Consider the following 21,533-nt stretch of genomic DNA (forward strand, 5'->3'; position numbering starts at 1 on the left):
AGACTTCCCAGGTGGTCATCCCCCAGATTCTGCAAGAAGTGGGTTTTCACTCAGTGGGATTTCGATATTCAGCAACTCTGGCACAGAAATCTACGAAGACATCCCTTAGGAGTTCCCAGTGAAAACTGAATTACCCCTTCCTGTCTACAGATTAAAAACCGGACAGTCCTGTAAACATTGCCAAGATGATAAAGATTACTGAACACAGGTGGTATTGAATATGGCAACCGCTATGATGTATTGAGGAATTTTTTTTAAATTCCTTGTTGGCCAGCACCAACAAGGTCTAGAACTGTTGTATCGGTAGCCTGAGAAATCCTAGTCAACATGGAGATGCTCTAATGGTGGCTTTGACTTTCTCCTCCCCCAGGCTCCTCAGTGGTTAGAGAGCGATTCTTGTCAGAAATGCGAGCAGCCCTTTTTCTGGAACATAAAACAGATGTGGGACACAAAGACACTGGGGTTGCGACAGGTGAGTAGCCAACGTTGAGTTGTCGCTAGGTTAATCGTGCATCTTGTTATTTGTGCTGTTAGCCCGTCATTTTGTTTGGAATCCTGCTGCTTCCTGTAAACGCTGCGAACCCCTGTGTTTTTGATATCACGGTCTCTGTGTAACTCACGGCGAGTGGGACCTTTCCTGGGGCCAGCTGTGCTGTCGCTTTATCCTGCGTTGGAAAATCAGGAATGCACAAGAAAACACTGAGTGCCTACTTGCAGCTACACGAGAGATCCTTCAGTCTAGGAGAATTGCTTGTTAACGTCAGCATCCCATGCGAGCCACGCACAGAATTAGAATGAAGCAGGTCATATGACTGGAAGCCTTATGCTTCTGCGGTTTGTTAAAGACATGTGACAGTTTGGCCCTCACTGGAATACTCTGACACTAGGAATTCAAATTAGTCATAAGTTGTCCCATATAAGTGTACCCAGAACATTTTTACTAAACATGTTTCTGGTACTTTTTTTTTTTTTTTCTAATTAAAGAAACATGTCCTGAATAGCCTATAGCTTTCAAAGATGCTCTTATCACTGAGTATTCATGTCATTCTAAAGTTCTACCAAGAAAACCATATTTCTACAGCAACCATGAAGGTAGTGCACTAAGATTGAATATGAATTTGTGCAGGTAAGTAAAAAAGAGTGCTGATTTTATTTCTTAGCACCTCTATGAGGGATTGGCCTAACGTTTGTGTGTATTAATGAACTTTCTTTAATTTTGCTTAGAAAACTACGCTGCCGCAAGGTCTAATATGAGACTGGCAGGTGACACGGGTGATTTTAGCACCTGGATAACATTCTGATGCTTTGAAATGGAATCTGAATTCCATCTTTGGCCTGTTTCCTACAACATGTGTCTGGTGGTAGCAAGTGCGTTGTAACTGATGGGGGAGATAACCCCTCCCTCTACAGGAAACGTGAAGACATTAATTTCCATCTTATGAATGGAGAGAGGAAAGGTACAGGCCACTAAACTTTTAGTAGGAAGAGAATGTGTCGAAGTGAATAATAACTGGTCTGTTTTGAATGTTCTCGAGCCTTATTTCCAGAATCACAGTTTGGAAGATTAAAAGAAATAGTAAAACATATGATTATGGATATTTATTTCTTAATGAGGGCACGTTACCTTATTTCAAAGCTTTTCTCTGACTGACGTAGGAATAGATTTTGTTTTTCCTCCGAAACCTCTAGTCGTTTAAGCTCCTAAACGAACTTGAAGTTGGTTTTAGTAATGATGTTTGTTGACATCCAGACAGATGATATGACTGAATCGAAAGCTGTATTTGACCAGTAAAGCAAGGAGATTTGGAATTCCTCGACAAGTGTCGAGATTGGCCCGTCTACCCCGCTCCCATCCCCCTCCCCCGAAGGGAAACCGGGAGCCCCGAAGCGGAAGCAAACGTTAACCTCCTCCTTTTCCTTCTCCCGGTCCTCCCCCCCCCCCCCCCCAAGCATCACTGCAGGAAGTGCGGGCAGGCTGTCTGCGGCAAGTGCAGCAGCAAGCGCTCCAGCTACCCCGTCATGGGCTTCGAGTTCCAAGTCCGTGTGTGCGATTCCTGCTACGACTCCATCAAAGACGAGGAGTGAGTGTTCGCGTGTCTCTGTCTTACTGTGCACCTGCAAGGGGAAAGCAGCCTGAGAGATGTTCACCCCTTCCCAGCTCCGTAAAGAGTTTCTGAGGAGGAACGTCGGCCCTCGCCCTACGACCCTAGGCAGATTTCTCCCAAACACCGTGGGAGTTGAGCAGTTGAACAGAGGGACGTTCTCGAGCCCCCGCACCACGCAGGGCGGTGCGCAGGGTCAAGGCCACGCGCGCACTGATGCGATGGCTGAGCCGGTCCATCCCGTGCTCCAAGCTTTGCTCTCCTGTGCTTGGAAATTTAATTTTCTTTCCCTTACCTTTGAATCATTTTAGAAAGTTCTAGACTGGCAAACCGTGGCAGAGCCCCAAGTTGAAAGGCGAGTGCAGCATTGCTGGGGTCAGTTCGTTCCCGAGGAGACTGAGGCTGCGGGCGCAGGGGCACAGAGTGAGAGCCAGCGCCCGAGGGCTGCTCCCAGTCGCAGAGAAGCTTCGACCCCTGCAGCCTCCCTGCCAGGGTCTTACCCACAGAATAGGATCTCATGCAGTGTAGTCCCTCTGCGTTATTTAAAAAAATAATAATAAATTTTAACGTATATTCATTTTTGAGAGACGGTGACAGAGCGTGAGAGGGGGAGGGGCAAAGAGAGAGGGAGACACAGAGTCCGAAGCAGGCTCCAGGCTCCGAGCGGTCGGCACAGAGCCCCACGCGGGGCTTGAACCCACGCACCGTGAGATCCTGACCTGAGCTGAAGTCACGCCCAACCGAGGTGCCCCTAGTTCCTCTGCCGTTATTAAAAGTGCTTTTTTGGGGGGCGCCTGGGTGGCGCAGTCGGTTAAGCGTCCGGCTTCAGCCAGGTCACGATCTCGCGGTCCGTGAGTTCGAGCCCCGCGTCAGGCTCTGGGCTGATGGCTCAGAGCCTGGAGCCTGTTTCCGATTCTGTGTCTCCCTCTCTCTCTGCCCCTCCCCCGTTCATGCTCTGTCTCTCTCTGTCCCAAAAATAAATAAACGTTGAAAAAATAAAAATAAAAAAAAAAGTGCTTTTTTAGTGCCTAGGAATATATAAGCCTTCCCACTAAAACAATACATATCCATTATCTGGGGAGTTCTGCCAAACCTTCTATAGAACAGTCTTGCAGCTGATCGTGCCTTCTGTCATCCTTTAATTATAAACTTCACTGTAGGCACATTTTGAGGAGCAAATGTGGACACTATCATTGTGTTTCCTTTACGTTGCTAAGAAGACTCTTTCCTTAGCTCTAGAAACAGCTGAGCTTTCAGTGGTCTCTTTTCTCTTGGTCAGTCGGACTTCTCTAGCAACCTTCCATGAAGGAAAGCATAACATTACCCACATGTCCATGGATGTTGCCAGGGGACTGATGGTGACCTGTGGGACCGACCGCATCGTAAAGGTAACCTGCCTGGTTGTCCCGACGAGCGTGTGCGTGCAGATGGCTCCGTGGTCATGCCGTGGACGGAAGACTTCTAGTCCGTCCCATTTCTGGTCGGCCGGCTCGCCTTCCCTTTTTACAAGCAGCCATGCCACCTGCAGCCGGTTGAAAACCCTGAGTAACAAGTCACGTGTTTGTGAGTCCCCAGGCCCTTGGTGGTAGCTCCTTCCGGTGGTGTTTCCCTGTACCACATCCGTCCTCAGGGTAGCTGGTGGGGCCTGGCACCCAGTGTGGCCATCTGCCCAGGGTTCCTGCCTCGCAGCTCGTCTGCGCCTTAGCCAACCCCTGCCGCCGGTCGTCCTTCCCTTGCTGGTGGTCCTGGGATCCTGGACAGAAGGTTTCCTACTTGTAAGAAATAACCACACGTTGTTTCTTTCGATCCCTCGGTCACTAACACAGATACTAAAAGCTAGCGTTTTAGACTCAGTGCCACTCTGGAGCTGTGAAATCATGACACGCTTTCTCTCTTAATTCTTCAGAATAGGGGCTTTCCCCAGTCGGCTTTTTATTAAAAATGAAAATAAACGTCTAGCAAACATTGTGATGGAGTCTTCAGGTGACAGGATAGCGCTTACAAGCTTTTTTCACATTTTAGTGAACGGTTTGTGTACTTTTGTCACTGTAGATCTTGAGAAGGTTTTATAGCAGAAGAACGAGAGAGTGAGTTCCTTTGACCCCTTTTCCAGTTTAACAGCCATTTGCAGCGTGAGCTCTGCTTTCGGAGCCCGTGACGAGCACTGCCTCGCTGGCGTCTTCTCTCTCTTGCAGATTTGGGACATGACGCCTGTGGTGGGCTGCAGTCTGGCAACTGGGTTTTCTCCGTGTTGATCCGGGAGCCGGGCGAGGCCTGCACCTTCCCAGAGGCGCCCTTCACCAAATGCAGCCGTTCCCCATGGCGCCACCGTCCCCGTCACGGGAATGGCCAGTAGCCGCCAAAACGACAAAGCAACATTTTTTTAAAAAAGAAAAACATGTCACCTGTGTTTGGGGGCACTTGTGGCACAACCTGTGGGGACGAAGTGACCTCGGTAAGGCTCCCTCGTGAACAGGGAGCTGGTGTGTGCTGAAGGAGCGACTGGGCAAATGCGAGTTTCAGAGGAAAAACTATTGAACAAAAGAGCGCCAATGCTTAGAACTTTGTTAAAGCAGTTCCGGGTGCAAGCCCCCTTCCGTCAGACTCGCGGGCCCCCCGCGGGCTTCGGTGGCTCTGTCGGCTTCGGTGGCTCTGTCGTCAGAGCAGGGAGCAGGGTGAGGAGAACATGGTCTCTCCGTCTTGAGGGGCGCAGCAGGAGCTCCAGAGCCCAGAGGGCCCCTCCTTCCTTACTGTCCGCGTGGGAGGATCCTGTGCACTTAGTTATGGACAAACTTCTGAAGGCTCCCTGTTCTGGGCAGGTAGGGCCGTTATCTGCCCTCGGTGTTTGGCACATTCGTTGCTTCCTCTTCCCTGACCGTATGCCACGGCCAACCTTCACGGTTGTTACTAAGCGAGCTGTAAAATTTCTAGATTAACCCGGGCAGCCCACCTTCTTCCCTTTCCCCCAGACGTGCTCTGAGGACAAAACGTATTTATGGTGCTGTTAACGTGGGAGTCACACGAGCCGCCTGACTCCCTCACTACAGTCAGAAACGACCAATGGAAAATGGAAAACCCCACCCAGCTACCAGCATGACTGCGAAGGGAAGCGATCGTTCTGTTCCACGGAACGGCGCAGTCCTCCGAAAAGACACATGGATTCGGTTTGTAGTTCCAAGATGAGCCCCTGTGCTATTGTGGCAATTTGATATACACTGCAGAAAAGAACTCCAGAGCGTTTTAAACTGTGTTGACTCTTTGCTGTGAGGAATATCGTTAATATTTCATAGAAGGGAATGGGCAACCCAGAGCAGCAATTGTTCACCAGGTCCTGCACAGTCATTCCTACCTTGTAAATCACGTTCATAACAACCAGCGAATTCTCTCGTGTCAAATGGCATTTTAAAAGTTTGTGGCCACTTAGTCCCGGGATGGGGAAGAGGTGGGGAAGGGGGAGCCTGTCTTTTAATATTCCAGTATTTATTTCTTGGACTGTTTGTTTTTACAGTAGTACACGTACCTGTTCAGGTCTGTGAAAGTGAGTGGAGAGAGGCCTACTTTTCTGAAAGACAGATTTTAAAGTAGAGAGCAACAGTGTTTTTGTTAGTCTTACTGGTGGATACTGATAGAAACTACTGCGTCACTGTGTTGGGATCATATCAAGACAGCGTGGTGGTTCTGAGCGATACCATGAAGGGACTAAATCTGTTTTTTCACAACGGCTGAGAGGGACTATAATGTTTAAGGCAGGCAGTTAAACTAAGATATCTTAATGGCCACGTGATGCAAATAATAAGGAAAGGATTCTAGAATGATCTAGAATGATCTGCATTAAAAATTGACTTGCCTTCAGAAATACGACTGAAGGATTTTGTTGCTCCTTATAATTTTTGTGTTATATCACCTTTGATAACATTTCTTAAGCTCTTTACAAAACATATGATACTCACACAGCCTGGAAGAAAGCTTGAGGGGTGCGATCTTAAAGGGCAGCATTGAATGTTAGATTTCGTTCAGTTAATGGTCCAGCTCGTACAAAGGTGCTATCCTGGGGATTTCATGAAGTCCTGAAAGGAAAATAGTATATGATCTGTTTCTGGCCATGTTAAAGAGTACTGAGCTGTGGTTCTGTTTGCCTTTAACTTCTGCCCAATGTGATTTTATCGTGTCCATGGTAGACAGCACAATATCACGCCGTAGCTTTCAGCCTTTTTTTTTTTTTTTTTACTGTAAAAAATTCTTAATGGAAAACCCAGTGTTCTATAGAGAATATAAGGTTGTGAGAGCACCTGCTAAGGGGTTAAGCTAATATACGCCAAGGAGGAAAGGCATATATAACAAAGAACTAGAGAGGGGTATCCAGAAAAGGAAGGAATGTTTCGATTGACTTCTGTCTCCATCAGAGCCTGTTAATCACTTTTCTTTTTAAAAACACACATGGCAGGCTTGTCTTGTCTCTACTACTTACTAGGGAGCAAATGGGGTAATATTTTTATAGAGGTGGGCAAAAATTATTTTCTCAATTCTGCTGACTGGGCACATAAGGAAAATACCGCTAGACTTCTAGTTATTGCCTTATTTTGACTGCGTTGCTCTTAAACAGGTCATTTAAAATAGTTCTTCAAGTAACAGTTTGTGGTTTTTCCATTCCTGAATACTCACGCTAATTTCTACAAATAGGGATTAAAAAGTACACAACGTTAGAGAAAATCCTCACGTTTAGATCTAGTTATGTATGTGATAAGGAAATGTCAATTCTTCATTCTAGATGTGTTCTAAAATTGCCCTTTTTAACGCAAATGATAGAAACACCGGCGTAGCATTAGCCGGAAACGTTATTCAGTACGCTGTAAATCTCTGTTTACTATGTCCTGCTTCTGTCCTGCTGCCTGGAGGATGTAAACAAAAAATAGTGCTCTCGAATGCGTCACTTGGTTCTCTCCCTAAAGAATTCAGTTTGCTAGTACCTCCATTTTTAAACTGTTGAAACTGGCCTGAATATGTAATAAATACCATAGTGACTCAGACCCAAGGAAATATTTTCTTAAATGAGTTTTCATTAAATTACTTTCTACTTCCGTTACTGGATCTGGTGTCTCCTAAAATGTAAGGAACCAGTTACTATTCATGATAAAGCATCTGCTCATTATCAGTGTGACGTTTAACAAATAAGTAATACATGCGGTATTTATTCGAGTGTCTATTGCTTAATTGTTAATTGTGAGCAGATTATTTGAATGCCTACTCTATTTTCTGTAGTTTACTATACAGTAACTCTTTGAGTAAATTGAGGTTTAATTGTGCAACAGATTTATATTAGAATACAATTTAAAGTGTTTTACTCTATAGCCTTTTTGACTGGGGAAGCAAAGGGCAATGTTGATTAGTACATTTTGTCTTGTACTAGCTACGTTTCTATAAGACATGGTGCCCTGTGTGTCCCAGAGAGTTAGAAAACTTTGTCCTTTGCTCCTGTTTGTGGGTTCTGTTTTTTTGTGTTATTTTTGAGAATATGCATACACAATAAAATGTTCCTTGCTTGTTACCCTGTTGCTTAATTTAGCTTTTGTTATAGTTGATCTGGACATAGAGCAATAATGCTACTTATTAGCACACTGCGCGTGCGTGCAGGGAGCTCTGTCTACGTTACGCTCTTTGATCTGCCAACATTCCCGCAGGGCGTTATTGTCCCTGCTTTACAGATGAGGAAACCGAGAAGATCCTGTCTGTCTGTCTGACTTGAAAGCACTTGCCTTCTCCATACCGCGTGCTCTGATGTGCTAGCGTGTAATGAGTGTGTCAGGTAAGCGTTAGGGGTTAGGTATCATCATCTCTTTTGAAGTTTGTGCGGCCTTGAAGTCACATCGCTCAGCATATCTAGACTCCCTGGAGACACCGGCCTCCGTGCCCTAGTTCTCCACGTCAACAGCTCAGTTTTGCGAAGAAACACCGTGGTTCAGACCCAAGAGAACTGATGAGTTGATTGAGAAACCAGCAAGGCATTCATTTACTGTGTTTTTTTCAAAGCGGTATATACCTTTATTGAATAAATAATATGTAATAAAATAATATATAATAAAAAGGAATAAACAGAAAAGGAAAATAAAAAGATAACACCAAAAAGTCTAACAAAAGATTTTTTTTAAAGGCCTCTGTCCTACCACCGCCCAGAGAAAACACGGTCAACCTTATGCTGTAGGTCTTTCCAGTGTTGTTGTTGTTTTTTTGTTTGTTTATTTATTTTTTTTTTAATTTTTTTTTCAACATTTATTTATTTTTGGGACAGAGAGAGACAGAGCATGAACGGGGGAGGGGCAGAGAGAGAGGGAGACACAGAACCGGAAACAGGCTCCAGGCTCTGAGCCATCAGCCCAGAGCCCGACGCGGGGCTCGAACTCACAGACGGTGAGATCGTGACCTGGCTGAAGTCGGACGCTTAACCGACTGCGCCACCCAGGCGCCCCTTGTTTGTTTATTTTGAGAGCGAGAGTGCGTGCCTGCGAGCAGGCGGGGGAGGGGCAGAGAGGGAGGGAGACAGAATCCCAGGCAGGCTCTAGGCCATCAGCACAGAGTCCAACGCGGGGCTCGAACTCACGAACGCAAGATCGTGATCTGGGCCGAAGTCAAGAGTCCCGACCCTTCACTGGCCGGCCACCCATTTTCCCACCTGCCGTACTGTGTTACGTAACGCTTATTGTATCCAAAGCGGAGTCCCGCGTTAGCCTTTTTACTTGCTGCACACTTGGGGTGGACGGGTGCTCTGGGCCGTGGGACGCGTGGGACATGCCCCGCGACTGCGGCCTAGGTGAGGCCGTGTGACCTGCCTCAGCTGGCAAAGTGCTTGCAGAAGCACGGGACTGCAGGTGAGCGGTTCAGCCCCCGCGGGTGGCCCACGGTGGTCGCAGAAGTACGTGTTGACGGAGAACGTCCCGTGGAGCCATTTTATGAGGGAAGAATAAATCCTTGTTCTAGTCCACTGAGGTGGGGGTGGGGGGTGTGCGTGTGTGCAGTGGAACATCGTCCAGCCTGGGCCGCAGTAGCCCCTTGTTCCATCGTGCGGCTGTTTTACCAATGTTTACCACGTTGAAGTTACGTTATGGATTTTTAGAATATAATTTTCATGAATACGCTATTTAAAAACTTTCGGGCACTTGGGTGGCTCCGTCAGTTGCGCATCTGACTTCAGCTCAGGTCATGATCTCGTGGTTCCCGAAGGTGAGCCCTGCCTGGACTCTGTGCTGACAGCTCGGAGCCTGCTTCCTACATCCTACCCTGCCCCTCCCCCCCCACTGGCTCACTCTCAAAAAATAAAACATTAAAAAAAAATACTAAACTCCGCACGCTTGTATGCTCGTTTTTGCCCACTTTTGCAAGTATTTTCCCAGGATAAATGCTTAAAAGTAGGAATTACTAGGTCAAAGAAGATGCATATATATTCTTTTAAGTTCACCTATTTTGAGAGAGAGAGACAGCATGGGGGAGAGAGGCAGAAAGAGAGAGGGAAAGAGAGGAAATCCTGAGCAGGCTCCACGCTGTCAGCACAGAGCCTGACGTGGGGCTCAAACCGCGAGACAGAAATCATGACCTGAGTGGAAACCGAGAGTTGGACACTTAACCTTGACTGAGGCACCCATGTGCCCCGAAAGAAGATGTAGATTTTAAGCTTTTTATGCTTCTTTTTTTTAAGTTTGTTTATTTTGAGAGAGAGAGAGAGAGAGAGAGGAGGAGGGGCAGAGAGAGAATCCCAAGCAGTCTCTGGGCTGTCAGCGTGGAGCCCAACTTGGGGCTCGATCCCATGAACCGTGAGCCCATGACCTGAGCAGAGATCAAGAGTCGGACACAACTGACTGAGCCACCCAGGCGCCCCGTTATTTTAGTCCTATTGCTAATATCCTCACGCCATTGCCAACATTTGATTTTTTTTTCCCCTTTGAATAGGGAATAAAAACGTGTATCTTAGTGGCTTAATGTGTGGAATTTCAGTTTGTTTACAATGAGAATTCTGTCTGCCAAGCAGACCAACTATCTTTAGGACGGTCTCGTTAGAACCCACGTCACCAATGAAGGCTGCTTAGCAGCCAAGGGCACAGAGGAAGAGAGGTCGGCTGGGATGACTGTAATGCCATCACGACAAGCTGATGTCACGGCTGCTGGGGAGTCGACTGATCTCTTAGCACTGGGAAAGTAGAGACACCAGCCCGTTTTCGTTGCTGGCCTCTTTAGACTTCACCTAGCTTACCGTTATGTCAAAAGCATTCTCAGGCGGGTAGTTCAAGTACCTGATTTCCAGCCTTCCTCTCCTTCACTCTTCAGGCCCTGAGTCTCCTTGGCCATACCTGAGATCTCTCTAAATCTTTGCGCTGGGCATACAAACCACCCCTCAGGAGGCTCATTACATACTGGCCCATACGGTTTCTCATGAAAACCGAAAAGCACATTCTGGGACCACCTTCAGGGTCATCATCTGTGGTATAAAGTGGGGCCTGGGACGATGCCCCAAGGCAAACCCGGGTGCACAACTGGAGGTTGCAGCCCAGTGTGTCTGACCTCAAAGCCCAGGCTCCTTTTGTCTTACCCCATCTGGCTCTTCCAGATGTGAAGAAATTTTAGATCCTGAATTCGACATTCTGGAGAAGGATAATGGAAATTTCTTTACAGCATCAGCAGGGCAATGTGGCATATCTTCCCACAGCCTAGAGTTCAAGTGGAACTCTATAACAGATAACGACATCTAATATCTTGCTTCTGGAGTTCTATCAGCTATTAATCTATCAAATGGATCCCAACTTGCACATGTGTGCTGGAAACATGGGCAAGTTTGCAAACGCAAACCTCGGTACAAGCGTATGGGCTGCACCTTCAGAAGGTATCCCAACATGGTCCCTTTGCGTCACTGAGCTGCTATTGCCATGGTTCAGTCCAGGGTCATCTGGATGATTCCAGTAGCCTCCTAACCAGTCTCCCTGCTCCTGCCCCGGCCCCTGTCGGCCTGTTCCCGACACACTTGTTAAAACGTGACAAGTTTTATCATGCCATTCCTGTGCCCAAAACCCTCACAGCTCTTCACTCAGTAGAAGCCCAGGTTCTAAGTCCAGGTCCCGTCATTCCTCCCCCGATGTCTGTGTTCTTGCTTACTCCTATCCGCCCCCACAGTTCTTGCTTTCCTCCTCGTTTCTGTTGGGACGAGGAAGTTGCTCACACAACAGTCTTGAGCTCAGTGTCAGGCGCATAGTAGGCACTTAGCGAAGGAATGCCCGTATGTGTACAATTGAGGAATTATGTGCAAAAATGAAAAGGAACGTGTGTGAATCATCCTCGTGAGTTTGTGGTGGGGGATGGCTGTTCCCTCCACCACCCTCACCTGTACCCACCCCATCCCATCTACCTAGCCACTGTTCAGTTTCCACAGGCTGAAAGGAGCAGATGGAGAAAAGTGTAGCGAGGTTATAGTGGATATACACACAAGGGGTGCGATGCGATGTGCTTGTCTTCCTGAAACATCAAGCACTCGTTCTGGGTGTCTGATCATCCTAAGGCCTACTTTAAGACAGCCTACTTCACAGCTTCATGGTTGATGGGTGTAGGGGTTTTAAATATTTCTGTAAATTCTCTTATCGAGCAGTGGGACTTATGCTCCCTCCCCTTGAATCTGGGCCAAACTTAGTGACCCATTAATAAAATATGGCAGGGGCATCTGGGTGGCTCAGTCGGTGAAGCGTCTGACTTCAGCTCAGGTCATGAGCTCATAGTTCGTGAGTTCGAGCCCTGCATCGGACTCTCTGCTGTTAGCACAGAGCCCGCTTTGGATCCTCTGTCTCCCTCTATCTCTGCCCCTCCCCGTCTCTCTCTCTCTCTCAAAGATAAACATTAAAAAGAAAATATGTCAGAAGTGACTCCGCAACGTCTTAGGCTAGATCAGAAAATGCCAAGCAGCATCTACCTGGTTCTCTGTGGGAAACCAGCCGCCTGAGGGGTTCTGGTCAGCAGCTGCACTGACCTTGCTGTGAGTGCGCCATCTTGGATGTTCAGCCCAGTTGAGCTTTCAGATGCCTGCAGACCCAGCCCCCAGCTGCGGGTGAGGCCCCAAGCTGCCCAGGTGAGCCCTTCCTGAATTTCTGACCCACCCAAATTCCAAACAAAATAAAACAGCTGTTTTAAGCTGCTAAGCTGTGGAATGGTTTGTTACATGGCAATGGTAACCTGAGCAGAGGGCCACCCACTGGACTCAACTCATCTGGGAGCCAAAGGGCAGAGCACGGCCCTTCCCCACCATCTCCAAGCAAGAGAAGTGATGTGAACACAAGGTGATATCCTACCGGTAAGCTTCTTCAGAAGCAAGTGATTTTTCCATAAGGGTACTCTAAGAGCCTATAGCCAATGGGTCACGGTCCTCATTATCCACTTCAGACTTCCTCCATGTTTCTGTCCACCAAGGCCATCCCCCTACCTCCTCTACAAGTTTTTATTTGACCGTTTACTTTTGGCCACATTGAATTTGGTTTGAACTAACCCATTCTGGACTAAGCATATTAGATTCTTATTTGGGCCATATTTAAGGGTGCTCAATTTTTTCCACATTTCTGCCCATTATGGAGATGCAAGTTGTGTACCATGATTAGGGCACGGAAACTTCTGAGTTGTGGAAATTTTCAGCTTCCAAGCATTGATGTATATGATGTGTATTATTTCGTTTATAGTGCTTTTGTTGATGTAACGCCATTCATTGAAAGATTATCAAGAACTTATATATAGGTACCGTTTGAGATTCGTAAAAGAACATCAGTGAACAAAACAGATCCTCGTTCTGGTGGCGTTCGCATTCTTGCACAGGGAGAAGGGCAATACGCCATAAGCCTAGGAAAAAGACAAATTATGTAGTGTGTCAGAAGGTTATGAGTGCTATGGAGAAAAGAAAAAGCAGGCTACCGTGAGTGGGGCCAGTTTGCCGACTAGAGAGATCGGGGTGATACATGTTCAAAGAATTTGGAAGAGGTGAAGAAGATAACTGAGTGAAAATCAAGGAAAGAGGTCCCAGGCGAAGAGAATAGCTACACAAAAATGCTCCAAGACAGGAGTGAGCTTGATGCATCTGAGGAAAAACAAGGAGACCAGAGTGGCTATAGGAGAGTGAGGGAAGGCAAGAGTTTTAGCACAGAGTATGAGACCTCAGTGGGGGCTGGATCATGTAGAACCTGGTAGGCCATTGGAAGGACCTTGGCTTTTACTAAGAGTGAAGGGGGGAGCCATGCAAAGGCTGTGAGTATTGGGGTGACATTATCTGACTTGCACGTTAGGAAGGTCCCTCTGCCCTGCTGTGCGTACCTTGTAGAGGCAAGAATAGAAGCAGGATGCCCACTGGAGAGGCTGTGGGGGTAACCCAGGAGACATGATTGCAGCTTGGCCAGGAGCAGTGATGGTAGAGAGGGTGAGAAGTGGTCATCTTCTGGACATACTTTGATGCAAGAGCCAGCGTGACTATTCATGCCCAGGGTGTGAGGTACAGGGGAAATCAGCAAGTCAAAACCTATTCCAAGGTTTGCCCCAAGCACCTGGAAGGGTGGAGCCGCCATATAGCTCAGAATGATTACAAAGATCAGTTGTTGAGCTAAGTAGATGCCTTGGAACTCTGGTCTCAACCTGTACTAGGAAAAGAAACCAGCAAATCCAGAACCGATCAAACACCAAGCTAACATTCCACTTCTCCACATGCATTTTTTTTTCTTTCTTTCACCCAATGAATGAATGAGGCTGGATCTACCATTTACAGTGAAGGAAAACTACAGTTTAGTGAGCTTCTGATACATTCAAGCTCAGAGAACTTGCCTGACCTCGTACGTGGAGGGACCAGGACTCAATTCCATTTGTTCCCCAGCATGTTATTCTTCACTCCTTGTTACTATTTGCTTGTTTGTTTCCATAATATGTCACTTAACTGTCTAGCTGCTGTAGAAGACAAAATTATTTCTGTCTCTCAAAGAGTGTCACTGCTTTCTAAAGTTCCTCTCTCCTGAGTCAATAGATACTTCAGTACAAATCCACTTGACTTGGTTTTCCTTAATCATTCCATCTGAATGGCCTCTGTTCTTTTGTTTATCATCTGATATAGCTTGAACACCGTTGCCGCCAAAGACTGTTAAGGCAGATAGCTTTCGGTCCTACCTATAGTTTTCTAATTATAGATACAGAATTTCTAATTCCTGGTAAGTCCTTATGGTTTCCAAGCATAGGTATGTGAGTTACCTATAGTTTCTCTGTGTCTTTGTTGTGTTGACTTTGGAACCATTTTATATTTGGATTCACAGAGGTGCCAAATGATCTGTTCATTAGGAATGCTTGAGACACTACATTTTTTCATCTTGCTAGACTTCTATTATATGCAGATATCCACAGAAGAAGGAAACTGGTGAAATGTGGAAATGACAGCATTATTACTGCGGTGTAATCCCTATGCCTGCTGGAATGTCAGCCCTAGGGAACGAGTGGGGATCGGGACTTCTCCGGACTATTTTCTTAGAGGCCTCAGTTGGAGAAGAGGGAGCTGCAGGTGTTTAATTATCCCATTGTGGAATAGCCATTCCAAATATACTGCTTCTTTCCTTTCCTTTCCTTCCTTCCTTCCTTCCTTGCTCTCGCAAGCAAGCGCAAGCAAGGGAGGGACAGAGGGAAAGAGAGAATCTTAAGCAGGCTTAATGGTCAGCACGGAGCCCCATGCTGAGTTGCAGAGGTCAGTTTCGCCACCATAAGATCATGACCTGAGCCGAAATCAAGAGTCGGATGCTTAACCGATTGAGCCAATCAGGTGGCCCGCAAATATACCATTTTAGATCCGGAAGGGTCCCCGGTTCCTTGATCATTACTGACTGATAACTTAAGCACTCTTTGGTTCCTGGGGTGCACGCAATGTCACAGCTGCTCCAGACTGTGCCTGAGGGCTTTTTAATCTTGGTTCCCTGTTTCCAAGTATAATTTAAATGAAATGGAAGCTTGTTGGCCTTCAGTCACTTTCTGGTATCATTAAACAATGTGAGAGACGCTCACCCCCAGGGCCCGGCAAGTGCAGGACTGATACTTAACTTGGCCTTGACTCCCTAAATTTTCTGTCCACCAGGACTCACAGGCTGCACCCTAATCCAACCCTGAGTCACATTATCCTGATTTTCTTTGTATTTATCGTCATCTGAAACTATCCGCTTCATTTATTTACTGATGTGAATAATGGGAAATAGTTCTTTCTCCCATCAGACTACAAAGCTCCATGAAAACAAACTCTGACACACAGGGCCTCCAAATCCGGTAGGTTTCGGGGACACAGTGCAGAGTGTATGATGCTTTCAGGGGTTCACACGAGCATCTGAATGTTAATTTATTCTAATATCAGAAACGCTATTTTCATATGGCTTCATTTTTGTTACACTGTTACGCTCCTTAATTTTTGTTTAATTATTGTTAACCTAACAGGTGAGAAATGGCATCTCTGTAACTTTAATCTGCATCTCTCATGTTCTGAGTGAAGTCGAACATCTTTTCGTATGTTTAAGAGTCACTTAAGCTTGTGTGTGTGCACGTGTGTGTTTATGCCTTTTGCTCATTTTTCTATCAAGTGTTTTGATCTTTTCCTTCTTAAATCTGAGTCCTTTGTATGTCAGAGAACTAGCCCTTTATCTATGGCATATGTTGCAAATTTTTTTTCCCGTTTTTCATTTGTCTTTTGACTTTGACTAGTGCTGGTTTTTTGTTTCCTGTCATAACATTTAAAAAAACATACTTATTTGTCAAATTTATCAATCTTTTCTTTGATCGACTCTAGCTCTTTTTAGAAATCCCTTGGGACGCCTTGGTGGCTCAGCTGGTTGGGTGTCCGAGTTCGGCTCAGGTCATGATCTCGCGGTCCGTGAGTTCGAGCCCCGCGTCGGGCTCTGTGCTGACAGCTCAGAGCCTGGAGCCTGTTTCAGATTCTGTGTCTCCCCCTCTCTCTGCCCCTCTCCTGCTCGTGCTCTGTCTCTTTCTCAAAAATAAATAAAAACATTAAAAAAAAGAAAAAAAACAAATCCCTTCCCTATACACAGGTTAAAGAGAAACCTCTATGTTTTCTTCTTTTATTTATTTATTTAAAACAATTTTTTTTTATTTCTGAGAGACAGAGAAATGTCTCTGTTTTTTAAATGTTTTTTTTAAATGTTTCTTAACTGTCCTTGCATGTTTATTTTACATATAAACTTTATTTCTACTTGTCCTGCTCCATAAACAATGTCTTGGTATTTTTATTGGAACTGACATTTTTATAATATTGAGTAATCCTATGCAAAACAGAGTATTTGTGCCCTTTTGTTCAAATCTTCTCTTGTGTCTTTCAAGAAAAATTTTTTTTCTCCAATAAGGTTTTAAAACACTTCATGTTAAATTTATTCCCAAGTGATTTTTCCCCCCGTTTTTGTTGCTGTGGTAAATAGAGGTCGGTATACTTGATATGATATGATATGATATGATATGATATGATATGATATGATATGATACTATGATATGATATGTGGCTCAGTCGGTTGGGTGTCCGACTTCAACTCAGGTCATGATCTTGCGGGTTTGTGAATTCAAGCCCTGTGTCCAGCTCTGTGCTGACAGCTCAGAGCCTGGAGCCTGCTTGTCTCCCTCTCTCTCTGCCCCTCCCCTGCTTGCTCTCTGTCTCTCTCTCTCTCTTGAAAATAACATTTAAAAAAATTGAAAAAAAAAAAAAAAAGAAATGCACTTTCTTGAAAATAAACACTAAAAAAACTAAAAATCTCAAATCTTCATATTTAATTATGGTAAAAAGTTTCAGAGTCCTTATTATGCAGTGAAGTCAAATTTGTGGCTGGTATCTGGTAATGTGAGGTATACTTTTTTCACCGGGCTCCTTACCAGTTTTCTTAGAACAACTTGAAACATTGTTTATAAATATCAAGTCAATTACACTTGTGTAACTACGAACCATTTAAAACTTTAGTGATGTATTTGTGTACCTACGAACCATTTAAAACTTTAGTGATGTATTTGTACACTTTTCTGATTTCCAAAAGCAATAAGTAGACGAAAGTAGCTTCAAAAAAAAAATCTGATGTTTAATGTATTGAAATGTATTAACTAAGGCTAGTACCCAATGAAGCACCTGTGTTGAGAATGCAATTGCACATTTAGGAAAATTCTCCCTAGTTGCAAAGTTGTGTCTGTGCTCCCATAATCATTTCAATTGCCCTTTAATCTCCTACTGAAAATATTCATCTCATTCCTAACGAACGCAGTGGAAGCTTCTAATTAAGTGCGTAATTTATTTACACCTATGGCCTGGGTCTCCGAAGCGAGTCACAGCAGGATCCACAGGGGCATATACATCTCACAACATAAAATACCATTATAGAACTGATGCCAGTTTGCACCTCTTGCCTGGAAATCGAATGTTGAAAGGAACACAAAAGGAAGGGTGTGAGCCTCGTGTAAGCCTTGCAGCCACTGTCTTTCTGCCGGCATCATGGGCTTTCTTAGAGTTAATTCAATGAAAGAAATATATCTCGTTATATTTTTCTATGTATCTCTGGTGAACTTTAGGAAAATTGGGTTATTACTTAGAGCCGATTGGTTATTTCAACACAGTCAGATTAAGAGGTAGAGTATTGAAGAACCGGTTTCAAAGAGGATAAATACTGATTCATTTGTTCATTTACGTATTCATTTGGGTATTTTCTTCACCGTCCTCGGTTCTGGTTTGAGGGGAAGGATCGCTTATACGCACTGAGTGCCTAATTTTTTTCTGACCAAGGTGCTAAATTCTTCACCTGGGTTATTTGATTTAACCTTTTAAAAAATATTTTATTTATTTTGGAGAGAGAGAGGGCAGGAGGGGCAGAGAAAGAGTGGGGGACAGAGGATCCGAAGTGGGCTCTGTGCTGACAGCAGAGAGCCTGACGCGGGGCTGGAACTCACAAACTGCAAGATCGTGACCTGAGCAGAACACTTAACCGACTGAGCCAGCCAGGCGCCCCTGATTTAAACTTTTTAAGGGCTCTGTAGAAATGGTCCTCAAATTCCAGATTTTCTGCTTCTAAAACACACCCTCCCACTTCCTGCCCAAATGGTGATTACAGAACCCCCAGAGGAGGCCAACAGGAAGTGCTAATGAATGCCTTCAGGACAGCGTAGGGTAGAAAGAGCATGGACTTTGGCTCCACATTTATCTGGGTTTGAATTCCAGTGCGGCTACTCACTGGCCAAGTTAACACTTGCAACTTACGCAAACATTCTGGGCACTCATTGCTTTCATGACCTGTCACATGAGTACAATGATATCATGTATGTAAACATTAAGGTACTTAAAGCAGGATAGCCTAGTATCCACAGTAGATAAAAAAATATTAGTTCCTTTTTTCTGCCTCCCTTCAATTAGAAATGATGCAGATGAAGCAGGGATTGAACCTACTTTGGGGACGTTGATGGAGGAGAAGAGAGCGCTGTGCGGGATGTGCCCCTTGAGGCAAAGCTCACTGTGGGGTGGAGTTGCGGTGTGTGGCCTGATCCCATTGGAGTTCCTGGTTCACGGCTTTTAAGAAAGGCTGATACTGGGTAGTACCAGTTCTCTGGCCCAGTCTCTTTGGCTCTTGTTACCAGTTAAAGAAGGAACTTACAAGAAGGTCTGAATGAGCAGGATTGGGGATGTGGGTAAGGCTGACTTCCCAAGGGAAGCAAAGAGTGCTCTGTAGTCAAGGAGGGGGAAATCGCCCCAAGGGCCAGGGATAGAGCTGCTGACCTAGAGTCTCCTAACGTCTAGAAAGGAAGGGAAAGTGCTAGAAGAATCTGCAGCCTGGGAATGTTTCTCAGTGGGATCTTGAAGTGAGTTCTATTTTGATTCATACAAGCCTTCACTGGACACTGATTCACTGAGCCTGTGTTCGTCGGGCACCCGCTGTGCAGCAGCTACTGGAATGACCCTTAGGAGCTGTGTGGCCCCTGAGCAGCCATTTAACCTCTGGATTCGGATTTGTTCTCTCTGTGAGGTGGGGAGAGTAGTGACCTCTAGAGAGTCTCATGGTGAAGATTAAATGAGTCCATGCATACAAAGTAACACATACACTGCCTGCCACATACTCAATGTCCAGTAAATTTGACCTATTTTGACAGGTCAAGCTGGGCCAGAAGACGGAATTTCGAAGACTGGTAAGTTCCAGAGGGCTGCAAGGCACTTAGAAGTCCCTCATCCCAGCAGGGGGAATCTGGGTATCCTTGTCAAGGCAAAGACAGGGTCGGGCAGATGCTAAACCCAGTTCCCAGCCCTGCTTTGATGAGGTGCTGTTTGAAAAGCCCAGGTGGCACCCCATGGCTTCAGGTCAGAATCATTCTCCCCTGGTTCCTGACTGGTCTTTTGGACCCATATCTTTTCTACCGCCCACAGTGTAATGGGAGGGCCGAGCTTGGGGGAGGCTATGGGCTTGGATGAGGTGATATGGTGACTCTTTCAAGCCTGTGAAGTTGGGTGGAAGTTTTGAAGGTTACGAGCTTAAAGTAGCTGAAAAGTGCCCAAGAGAGCCCTGAATCCTCTCCTGTGCCTCTTCTGTGACCCTGGAACCTGGTGATGGTCAGTGACTTGACCACCCAAGCCAAAGGCAAGGCCAGAAGCCAGTCCCCGGTTCTGATCCCAGTCTCCTAGGATTATAGAATCAAAAAGGCCCCTGGGCTGTGTACTGTAAAAACTTTCTGGTTTTTTTTTTTGTTTGTTTGTTTTGTTTTTTTGTTTTTTAATGTTTATTTATTTGAGAGAGAGAAAGAGAGTGAACAGGGGAGGGGGCAGAGAGAGAGAATCCCAAGCAGGCTCTGCACTGTCAGCAAGGAGCCCGACATGGGGCTCGAACCCACGAACCATGAGATCATGTCCTGAGCCAAAACTGAGTCAGACACTTAACCAGCTGAGCCACCCAGGCGCTCCCAAACTTTCTGTTTTTAGAGATGATAACGCTAAGGCTCAGTGATGTTGGAAGACGCTGCTTACTGGTCCTACTTCCTAGCTCCACTGAATCTAAGCTGACTTCTTGTTAATTAAGTTGTATTGGGAAAGGTGGCAACTGATTATAGAATAAATAAGTTCCTAAGAATGGGCCTGGTGCATAAAGGACATTTTCCCACTTAACACCTGTAGGTAGGAGAAAAAAGGTTCATTCTGGTAGCTATTACTCAGACTGAACACAGGGGGTCTCCACTGCCATGTCTGGGCCTACAAATAGCTCAGTTTTCTGGTCTTCCTTGAAAACCTTACTACACCTCTCACAAAACTGTTAGGATCTAGTCTTTAAGTCTGGCAGGGATAGAAGAGGTAGGGGCGCCTGGGTGGCGCAGTCGGTTAAGCGTCCGACTTCAGCCAGGTCACGATCTCGCGGTCCGTGAGTTCCAGCCCCGCCTCGGGCTCTGGGCTGATGGCTCAGAGCCTGGAGCCAGTTTCCGATTCTGTGTCTCCCTCTCTCTCTGCCCCTCCCCCGTTCATGCTCTGTCTCTCTCTGTCCCAAAAATAAATAAACGTTGAAAAAAAAAAAAAAAAAAAAAGAAGAGGTCACTTACTGCTCTGGGAGCTTCATGTTACCAGAAATGCAGCTCTGAGTTAACATTCAGACTTTTCCTTTTGCCTGAAAGTATATAGGTTTAACGCCAGAGGACTATCTAGGCAAATGTTCAATAATTATTAAATGGGAGCAATGGAAAATGTGGAACACTCCTAATCCACCACATTCCAAGGAAAATGATTTCTTGTGTTGGGGGGCTCAGGTAAGCAGATACCACGCTGCCATGACCTGAGAAAGATGACACCATTTATTTGAGGGGTGGGGGGCACAGTGAGCCAGGGGCAGAGAGAGAGAGAGAAGCAGGGCTCACCTGAAGCAGGGCTTATGTTTACCCAAAGCAGGGCTCGAGCTCACAAATTGTGAGATCATGACCTGAGCTGAAGTCAGATGCTTACCCGACTGAGCCACCCAGGTGCTTAAATGACACCATGGAACATAGGATTCAGAGAGGAGAGAGGGGAGTATTGAACAAGTGTTCTGTTCATTCATTCCTTAATAGGGGGAGCTCATCAGTGCCGGTTTGCTCAGAAAGCTAAAAGAAGGAAGGAGGTTCTTTTCCTTAAAACATTCCAAGTCTTTAGCAGAGCCGACAAGACTTGCCCCACCTGGAACCAAGATCTTCCGGAGTGCTCTGCTCCCCATATGCCAACCACTCACCTGTCCTCTCCCATCCTGGTCACCTGGCTGACTCCAATCCAAGTCTCCCAATCCCTTTCAGCCTTCAGATTCAACACCCCTTCCTTTAGGCCCCTTCTAAGTAGATTCCCCCTTATTCTCCATCGCTGGTCCCTGGTTTTATCCACCATGGAACTCCTCCTAGTTTCCAATTATGCTTTATTACTGCTTTTGCTGGGGT

The 21,533-nt window shown here is 45.8% G+C and overlaps 1 protein-coding gene across 3 annotated transcripts in view; it reads left to right on the top strand.

Annotated features, from left to right (window-relative positions):
• WDFY1 (WD repeat and FYVE domain containing 1) overlaps positions 1 to 7,647 on the top strand; it is a 47,511-nt gene extending 39,864 nt beyond the window's left edge. For all 3 annotated transcript variants that reach the window (XM_040450873.1, XM_040450875.1, XM_040450874.1), the window contains 4 exons: positions 371 to 472; positions 1,951 to 2,081; positions 3,382 to 3,490; positions 4,298 to 7,647. In XM_040450873.1, the coding sequence (XP_040306807.1) occupies positions 371 to 472; positions 1,951 to 2,081; positions 3,382 to 3,490; positions 4,298 to 4,357 (402 nt within the window). In that variant the 3' untranslated portion in view covers positions 4,358 to 7,647. The remainder of the gene's footprint in view (positions 1 to 370; positions 473 to 1,950; positions 2,082 to 3,381; positions 3,491 to 4,297) is intronic.
• Positions 7,648 to 21,533: the final 13,886 nt, after the last annotated feature.

The sequence above is a fragment of the Herpailurus yagouaroundi genome, unplaced genomic scaffold (genome assembly GCF_014898765.1).
Source record: "Herpailurus yagouaroundi ecotype Mexico unplaced genomic scaffold, PumYag 202, whole genome shotgun sequence".
Classification (NCBI taxonomy): Eukaryota; Metazoa; Chordata; class Mammalia; order Carnivora; family Felidae; genus Herpailurus; species Herpailurus yagouaroundi.